General features: G+C 45.2%; 1 protein-coding gene across 1 annotated transcript; it reads left to right on the forward strand.

Annotated features, from left to right (window-relative positions):
• Positions 1-229: 229 nt before the first annotated feature.
• On the forward strand, positions 230-5362 carry nus1 (NUS1 dehydrodolichyl diphosphate synthase subunit). The gene is made up of 5 exons (XM_041975002.1): positions 230-927; positions 1917-2048; positions 3433-3585; positions 3681-3780; positions 4832-5362. The coding sequence occupies exons 1-5, from the start codon at positions 534-536 to the stop codon at positions 4920-4922; spliced, it is 870 nt and encodes a 289-aa protein (XP_041830936.1). The 5' UTR covers positions 230-533; the 3' UTR covers positions 4923-5362.
• Positions 5363-10102: the final 4740 nt, after the last annotated feature.

The following is a 10102-nucleotide window of genomic DNA, read 5'->3' on the forward strand; positions in this document are numbered from 1 at the left end:
TTCATTCAATTAAAATAAAATAAAGTAAAATTAAAATTAAATGAAATTAAAAGTAAAATTATAGGTCAGTTTCCCCTGAAAACTTCATGGCGGACTGTACTGGGGCTTTTATGTATAAATAAGCATTTCCAGTTAAGGACGTATCTGCAGTTCCATCATCTGCAGGAAGAAAGGAACTGCAGCAGAACACAGGAACAGACTTTTCTAAGAGGATAAATGTTGTCAGCCAATGCTGACACAGTTTGTGATGATTTGTTACCGGAAACGTTCTGCAGCCACCGTCACATGATCTCGCATATTTAAGGAGGGGTTACAGGAGTGCTGCGTCACCATTATTTTGGCCAATCGGCGGGCTCCGTGTATCAGAGTGCGCGCTGACGTCGGCACTACGTTTACAGGTCAGGGGTTGTCAGACAATGGCGGCGGGCATAGACACCTGCCGGCGGAGCTGATGTAGATCGGTGTAACCGCTCCTGCTCCGACTGTTTTGCCCACATTAGACACGACTTCACCGGGAAGAAGCAGCGGTGTTGATGGCGCTGCTATACGGCTTGTTATGGCGGCTCCTGCTGGCTTTGGTCCGCGTTAAGAGAGCGGTGGTCTCTTGGCTCCGGGTCCGTCTCCGGAGCTGGAGGGGCCGGGTGTGGGAGCGGGCAGTGGCCCTGCTGCTGCTGCCGGTCGCCGTGTCGGGGTTCCCGGACTACCAGAAGAAGTTAAATCCCCCCATGGACGCTGATGAGAACCCGTTGAAGCGCAATGACGGTCGCCGCTCACGGTGGCTGTCTGACGGGAAGTCTCTGGAGAAGCTGCCGGTCCACATCAGCCTGTTGGTGGCGGAGGAGGATCCAAGTTATACGGACATAGCGAACCTGATGGTGTGGTGTATGGCCCTTGGGGTGTCCTATGTCAGTGTGTACGACCACTACGGTAAGGCGCTCCACTAGCTTAACACAAACAGTTCTGACCCGGTTCTTTCATCATGTTTTACCACGGTTCGGGTCACGTTACTCTCCACGTTACAGACCCGTGTGTTCCCTAGAAACAGAAAACTTAACATTGGTTCTGTTGACATTCTGATGGTTCTGATTTGGGTCCAGATTGAACCTCAGTGTGACCCGGTTTCAAGACAGAAATGTTTCTGATCCCAGTTCAAAGCTAAAACCAGTTTGGTACTTTTATACCAAGTTTTGGGGGCCCTACCTCTTCATGCCACGATCAAAGTTTTTGGGTAGATGTGACACCCTAAGTCATAGTATATTGTATGTTAACTTATTCAAAACACTCTAGGACACTATTGTGCAACATTATTGCATATAAATGACAGCTCCATAAAGCTGTAATAACATGCATCCCTGTTTAACATACAGAAGGAAAATATATAACAAAATACCATATATACACACTTTAAAAACTCATCCTCCTAAATTCTAGACATGGATCAATCATGACATGATGTCCCACACAGGATCAGTCTCAGGATATGATGGGGGATGAAGAACTGGGACACTGACGCTCTAGTCTTGTGTTCTTACGTGCCTCCAGTGTTGCTCTCCTCATGCATGTTTGATGTCAGGCAGCCCACCGTGCGCCACTGGAAACTCGTGTCGACACATTTTGCAGTTTGTCTTGTAAACATCTCCACTAACGCTGTCCAGCTAAGGATGAAAGTGTTTTCGCTTCAGTCCGCAGAACCGGTACCAACATGCAGTTTCAGGTGAAAACTCTGCAGAGGTTCAGTCTGCTAATGGAGACCCTGAAGGTGTGAAACTGCAATTTTCATTGTGATATCTGATGAGAAACTCAGATATTTTCTATGTGCGCTGGTTCTGAAGGTTCTGACAGGTTCTGCCTGCACATCAAACTCATCTGTCCTCCACTTGGTGTGTTTGAATTTCTTCTTCTCCCCCCCCCCCCAGGTATGTTTCAGAAGAACAGCTCCCGTCTCCAGGAGGAGATACTGAGACAACAGCAGAACCTGTTTGGTCCAGACGGGTCCAAATACAACGTAGAGTTACTGAGCAACGGCAGAGAGGATCAGCAGCACTACAGTAAGACCTAAGGCCTCATTTATAAAACTGTGCATAGGATCCTTACGAAAAGTGTACATGCGCCCAAAAGCCAAGGTTTGCGCCAAAAAAAAAATGTTCAGATTTATAAAACCAGGTGTACACACAGGTAGAAGCAATTTCCCCTTTATAAATCACACTCTTCCTGAAAGATTACGCTGGTGAAATAGGCTCATATCCCGCCCCTACACACCCACATTCTCCTATAAATGGTCATGCAAACTACCTTATGTTTATAAGTAAGCCAGCTGATCTGTGGCTTTTTAGGCTTAATCATGGCAATCGAGAAGACAAGAAAACACAATTTCATAGAGACTGAAGTCGTGGTGCTTGCTGGTGAGGTGGAGGCTTGCACAAACATATTTTATTTGTGGGTCACAGTACTGGAAACACACATAAATAAAAGGCTGCATGTCACCTGCATGTTATACCAAAATAATTACTATAAATCAGGTTTTAAATGTTAGTACAATGTGTAGCCAGCCATCATGCACAGCGCCTGCTGCAGTCTATCCCCTACACTGCTGTGTGTCAGGATGAATGTTGACCCAGGCCATTGGGCCACTACATCTGTAACAACCATGTTTTAATCACAAATAACTTTTTTAAGGTTCACATAAATTCTTTCTCACTCGGAGCCCTTATAGCACTCGGCAGTCGGTCGTGCCGATTACTTTTGGGAAACCGGACATTGCTGCAAATTGCCTTTTTGATGTTGGCCTGTTGTCCCACAGTTAAGGAACCTTAATGTATGGTTTTGTCTTTTTAATAGCACCATCCTAAACGCTGGTATTATTGGGCTCAGGGATGGCAAAGATATCCCAGACCTAAGGATGGATGGTAATCATATCAAACACATATCAGCTTACCTGTCGGCTAATTCCTGCAGGAGACGCCAGTTGCCAGAAACCCGATAGTGGTCAACAGCTGCAGATGCATCGGGATTGCACAATTCTGGTGGGTTGGTCGATCTGGGTCCAGTCTTTGGTTGGTCTTCTGATTCCACGTTGTCTTCGTCCCGATTCTAAGTCGTCTGATGGAACTACAAGAAAACAGAAATGTGAAAAGGATGAAAACTAAAACCAGTCATCCTCAGTGAGCAATGCTGTCTCTGACTGATCCTGGTCAAAGTTTGAGCTGTAACTCCACCAGGTTTCAGAACTCTGTAGTTTGCGATTTCTTTGACATCAAAAGAAGGAAACCCACGCATCATCACCTCCAGCTGTTAGCAGAAAAACTATGATATCACCTGGAGGAGGTCATCAGAGCTGTGGTTGGTCCATCCTCTCAGCAGCTTCTCTGGGATGATGGTACAAAATGTCCAGTCTTGGCTAGTGTTACATGACTGTGTGTGCATGTGTGTTAGTTGTGTCCAGCAGGTCTACAGTGAAGGTGCTGTCCCCAGAGGACGGGAAGCAGAGCATTGTCCAGGCAGCCAGAAAGCTCTGCCACTCTGTGGAGAGCAAGCAGAGGAGCTCCAGAGACATCAGTGTGTCCATGCTGGACATCCTCCTCAGAGGTACCAGCTCTTTTAACTATCATTCCAGTTCTGGTTTCCTCTGGACACCATGTGGACGGATGATGACCTGCTGACTGTCTTCTTCCATCTTCCAGAGTCAAAGAATATTCCAGACCCAGAGCTGGTGGTGAAGTTCGGTCCGGTCAACAGCACCTTGGGTTTCCTGCCGTGGCACATCAGACTCACGGAGTTTATGTAAGCTGCTGTCCTCTGACTTTATTCAGGCTCTTTGTTAGTTGGAAAATCCAGTTTAATCCAGATGATGAGGAATATCCTACAGAAGGAACCCGGTGAACATTTTGTTGAATGTTTTGTTTTGTTAAAGATAACTGATCAATTTACCAACCGATCAACGCTTCTACCCTCACATATGGTCACCAGCTGTGGGTAGTGACCATAAAAACACGAGATCATGAGTACAAGCGACTGAAATGAGTTTCCTCCTCATGGTGTCTGGACCCTCTGTGAGAGATAGGGTGAGACGTTTGGTCATCCAGGAGGGGATCAGAGTAGAAGTGCTGCTCCTCCACATCCAGAGGAGCCAGATGATGCGTCTCGGGCATCTGGTTAGGATGGCCCCTGGACGCTTCCCTGGAGAGGTTTTCAAAAGTGGGGAGGGAGGGGTGGGTATGTTGAGCCAGGCTTCACCCTGGAGAAAAAGTCTTTATTCCAGAGGTGGAACTGTCCTCATCTGGCCGACAGATATCTAAGTTATTTCATCATGATACTCTAACAGGATTTATTTAATTCTCCTCCCATGAAGATGTTAACAGCTGTGGGTCTGTTCCAGTTCCAGTCTGGAACTGGTCTTCTTGAACTGGACCTTGGTCAGTTTTTGTAATCCAGAAATGCGTGTCTTATTTATTTATTTAACAGTTTGTCGTGCAGCTTAAAAGCAGAAATTTTCTGCTTCTTAAATTTTCTTCCTTGATTTTAATTGGACTATAAGAATAAATCAAAATGGTTTTGATGGTTTTGATCATGGTTGGTCAGTCGGTTCTGCTTTGTTGTTCTCCGTGTCCTGGTTCAGAGGAGGAATGGAGGTCCAGGTTGATCCACCTCTGATTCATCTTAGAACAGGGAGGTAAAGCCCACTGTTAAACAAGCACACGGGTTCGATGCCAACACTGCAGAGGGTTCGTCATCCTGATCAGGTGGAGCTGAACTGTAACCTGAACCATGGACAGCAGGGGGCAGTGTTGTCTCTCTATATGTTGAAATGTCCTGTCTTTCTGTATGTCTTCAGCACCCTACCGTCCCACAGAGACGTCTCCTACGAGGACCTGCTGAGTGCCCTGCAGCGATACAGCGCCTGTCAGCAGCGCCTCGGACAGTGACGTCCAGCTCGGGTCACCAGCCTCGGGGGAAAGACAGGCGGCATTCAGTCCGGAGAGCCTGGACAGATGTTGTCTCACTGTGTCCCTCAGAGCTACCCCTCCCCAACTCTGTCTCCTGGACAACACTTGGACAGCTCAGAGACGTAGGAATGATGGCGGCTCAGTGCCCGCAGCCACAATGCAGTACTTGTGGAACCCAGAAAAAAACAGTTGAGAGGAACGTCTGTCTTTTTGTTCACTCTCAGCAGAACAAAGAAGCAATGTGTCCGTCCTCATGAGACGTCCTGGGAACAGACGACGAGTGTAGCTTCGGGACGAGTTTTAATGATGTGTAAATATGTGATGTTTGTCCCTGTTTCCTCCAGCTGCCACTCGTGTTCTTGTGGTGTTTCATTTTTCCGTTTACTGCTAGGTGTGAAATAAAGACATGCACCGTTTCCTCCCGTCGTCCTCGAGAAAAGACATTTCTGCTTCCAGGAAGTCTAGAAATCATCTGATGATCATGCCAACATCTTGTTCAAGTTATTTTACAACCCTAAACCAAAGTTTCACTGACATTCAGACAGCGAAACATCCAAGATGTAAAAATGAAGAAAATCTGATTTATTAGAGTCAAGGATCCGATCCGAGTTTTTGCCGTCGTACCACAGACGGAGCATGGCACCGCCCCATCCTGGAAGTCCGAAGGACTTGATCTGGCTGCTGAATCAGAGTTATTGATCAGATCAGTTTATCTTCAGTTCAAAGAAACAGCTTTGTCTTTTTTGGGGGAATTAAAATAAAAAAAATGATCAAATGAAAAACTGATGTGGTCACTGCGTTCATTGTCCAGCAGGTTTAGAAATGATCCATTTAAACTAAACTACGACAATGATCAGTCAATAACTGGAAAAGACAATAAAAAGCCACCATATGAATCCAGCAGGTATAGAAATATAACAAGCACACATGCATAATGAATGAAACTTTATTGTTATTGCAACAGGTGCAACAATTTTTTTCCGGTATAAACCCATCCAAGAGAAGACAACAACATATAAACATGAACAGGATCAGGCAGACTGAAGCAGCAGCCGCCGAGCAGCGCGCCATTTTCGCAGATGGAAAAGATAACATGAGGGAGAGTGAATGGTGAGGGGAAAAATAGAGGTGCAGTGTACAAATACAAAACAACAACAACAACAAAAAAACACCTCAGCACACAAAAGCACATATTCATGGTAGGCGGGGTTGTGGCTACGTCCACAGTCAGTGTGAAGGCAGCTGAGGAGTGCATCCATCCAGCCTGGCGCCTGGGAGTAGAAGGAGGGGGGAATTGTCCAACGAAGGCAGTGAATCATGAAGGGGGTGTGTGTCAGTGATTGTGTGTGCATGTGTGCTTGTGTGCATGTGTGTATGCGTAAGTGAGTGTAAGTAAGTGAGTCTGTAAATTCTCCCCCAGTTCATTTCTACAGTCTCTGCGCCTGGTGATAGGATGGCGACAGGGGCGTTGCTAGGCATAAATCTCTACTGGGGCACAGGCCCCCTATCACATACCCCCCTTCTCCCATACACACACACACACTGCCCTGTGCCAGTGCCACATTCCTACGAAAAATACTTATTGAGATATGAGTGTAAGAACATATTTCTTTTAACAAACATGAACACTTTCAACATGGCAGCAAAAGCATGAACGCCATAACAAACGATGGCAGGTCAGAACTCTTCATACACATTCCACAGTAATGGTTATTACCTGGTTTTCAGGGTGATAGTTCAACTCATTCTGAACAGTTTGTTTCATTTTTTAAAAAATTTAAAGTGAACTGCCAATTTTTTTAATTCCACAAAGTAGTCAATCACTTGACTGTGACTCAGCTTTAAGAAAGTCAAGAAGAGTTGTGTCTTGTTTGGATCGTCATCTACTTCAATTCAGCTTTGGTTTGAAGTGACTGGGTCACTTATTTTAGAAGCTATTGGATTTTTTTTCTCTCAAGAAATTATTAAAATCTCAATTAAAATTTTAAGCAATTCAAAAGATTTGACACCCTGTATGAAAACCAAAAAATATGTGTTATTTCTCTCTGTTTACGTCAGAAGTCAGTTTTTCTTTAGTATGAAAATATTGTTTTATGACTTGAACGCAGGTTCGTCAGACCCAAGTCCACCTCTGTAACCACTAGGCTACCACTCCCCCAACCCCTGGGTTCATGGGGATGCAAGGGTGGATTGCTAAAATACTTTTGCGGTTTTACTGCGTTTCGGCGGTTTGGACTAAAACCACCAGAGAAAGACTCAGGGACCATCCCCGAGGTGCTGAATTGCGGTAAAATTTTGGCTCTGTGGTTTGGTTTGTCACGACAGGCTGTGTCTCGCATTGTTAGAGAAACGTGCAAAGTGATTGCTACCCACCTTCATCCAAAGTACATCTAGCTACCGACCACTGAGCCTGAGGTGGAGGACTTAGTTATGGGTTTCTAAAGGGCCCATGGCGTACCACAATGTTTTGGTGCACCTACATCAAAAACAGCTACACGCAAACGCCATGAACTACAGAAAGGGTCAATTTTCTCTTAATGTCCAGGCAGTCTATGATTACAGATATAGATTTCTGAATGTCTGAGTGGCCCGGGAGTACTCATGGTGCTCCTGCTAGGTGACCCTGCATACATGCTGCTGCCTTACCTAATAAAGGAGTATGCTAATGGTGGTTCCACGCCTCAGGAGCAATACTTCAGCCTAAGTTTATGCAGGGCAGGCATGGTCATAGAGTGCACTTTTGGTCGCCTTAAGGCTAGATTTGCAGCCCTTTGAACACCCATGGACATAAATTTACATGATCTACCCACTGTTATGCATGCTTTGTCCTACACAACTTCTGTGAAGCTATGGAAGAGGGTGTGGATGAACAATCTGTTTCAGGAATAATACAATATGAAGGGGACAAACAGCCATCCACACAGTGTAATAACTATGTCACTGACTGTAACGAGGCAGAGAGAAGGAGAATGAGGAGAGTGCTTACAATAACCTTAACCTGTAAAGATGGACTCTTTAAGGGTCCAATCTGGGAGCTACAGTGTGCTTTTGTGAGTAAACTTTATCCAGCATCCTGAATTTTTTCTTCTTAAGGCCTGGTACACACAACGATTTTTTTAATCTTATGAGATTTTTTTATCTGGTCGAGACCTCACACGTGAAGATACAAAAATCAGTTTTGATCGTACTGTGTGTGGTCTGCTCCGAAAATGTAATCACAGAACAACACACACATGACGATGCTGTTCCGCAACTCATCTACAATCTAGTCCTCCGAGCCGGACAAACGTCAAAACGTAGAAGAACCATAGCAGCAACCAACAAAAAACGAAGAAGAAGAAACAAGGTAACAATCAGAAAACACAACACACAGCATGGAAGAGGATATATAGGATGAGGGAATGATGGTGGTCTTGGGACTTTTGTTAACAGAAAAAGCCTGAACTGAAAAAAATAACAGACTGGAAACGGTGTGAACACGGACTTTATTTACTTCCTTTTTCCCCAGCCAGCTCGCTCTCTGATTGGCTACTTTCCGTATCAGCTCTACAATTACCCCTTGATGGGTCGCACCTTCTGGGTGCAAACTGGAGGGAAAGTAAACGCTGGAAGTCTTTCCCACCACAATGTGCTTTAGGAGGATCCGCCCAAAACATTTCATGGGGCGGTAATTATTAAGGTAGGTAATGGTTGTTTTTTGGGGCACGGGCACAATGATGGAGGACTTCAGGCAGACAGTAACCGTGGAAAGGTTCATATACAGGTTGAAGATGTACAGAAAAACTTCTACACATGATTTTAGTGTCCAACCTGACACCTTATCTGGAACCACAGCCTTGTTGTTGTTGATCCTCCTCAGGGTAGAGGGACAGACGGTTTCGTCCTTCTTCTGCATCGGCTATGTGCAAAATTTGGTCCGTTTTCAGCGAGTTCAGCTATCTGTCACTTGACACAGAAGACTGAGCAATACCACCAGAAATCTAACAAGCGAAAGAAACAAAGAGAAGAAGAAGAGAATTAGGAAGGGAAAAAAAAGCAGAAAAAAGAAGACGAGCACAACTGTAGAAATTGTGCAAGCTTGTGAAGAAAGACTATATGCGAATGTTTAGGGCATGTTGGATAAAACTTTATAGCGATGCATTACCGCTGCCTAAAACTGAAGTCGGCTCGCGGGAGTGAATTCTGAACTTAAGTTAGCACTGCCCGCTAGTGGAGGAATAGACTTAACAACCATGGCAACACAAAACACGCATAGAAGGGAGCAAAAAAGGCCTTTAGAGGCTGATGCTGCCTTTGGCTGTGGAGGGTGAACAGTCCTGCTGCCTGCAGTGTCGAAGCTTTGAAGAAGCTGTTCAAGGTGTCAGGCGGAGTGGGCTTGTGGCTGACCTGCTGGCCTCTGCGCTTGTACTCTGTGACGGCCTCGATGCTTTTCCACATGTTGTGTGTGTGTTGTCATTGAAGTGCTCCTTTTCATGTCTTTGTGGGCCCAGCTATAAGCTAGTTTTCTCCTGCTCTGTAGGCTACATCCCGGGTTTTTAGCAGGGACCGAACTGTGCTGTCCACCCATGACGTCTGACAGCATCTGAACAGAAGTGAACATAGGACAGCACAGCTGGTGTGTGTTTTTTGAACACTCCCCAGCCTGTGTGCTCAAAGCAGTCCTGTAAAGCTGAGGAAGCCTCCTCACTACAAAACCTGAATGGTTCTGGTGGTGGGTTTGATCTTGTATCTGTAGTCAGGGATCAACTCCACAGAAATATGATCTGACATCTCGAGGTGAGAATCTCCTTCCGTACTGGATAAAGGCTTCCAGTTTTAAAAATGCAGGTGAAAACACAAACAAAAACATCAAAACAAACTTTATCTAGCTGAGAGCCTGGAGCCTGCATGTGCCCACGTCCAATTTAGCCATCAAAACAACGTGTTTGGTGGGTGAAATGTTCTTATGTCACAAAAGAACATTTTGGTCCATTTGTGGGCCACATCAGGTGGTTATGTGGCTGGATTTCAGCAGCCACACTCATATAACATCCACCCTGTCAGTCAAGGCCAAAAATTTCTTATTTTGTGTCCTTATTTTTGATTACTTTAAATAAATAAATAATTATTCATTCATTCTCTGTACCACTTGGTCCATTACGGGTCACGGGTAAGCTGGA

The sequence above is a fragment of the Melanotaenia boesemani genome, chromosome 22 (genome assembly GCF_017639745.1).
Source record: "Melanotaenia boesemani isolate fMelBoe1 chromosome 22, fMelBoe1.pri, whole genome shotgun sequence".
In the NCBI taxonomy this organism is placed as follows: Eukaryota; Metazoa; Chordata; class Actinopteri; order Atheriniformes; family Melanotaeniidae; genus Melanotaenia; species Melanotaenia boesemani.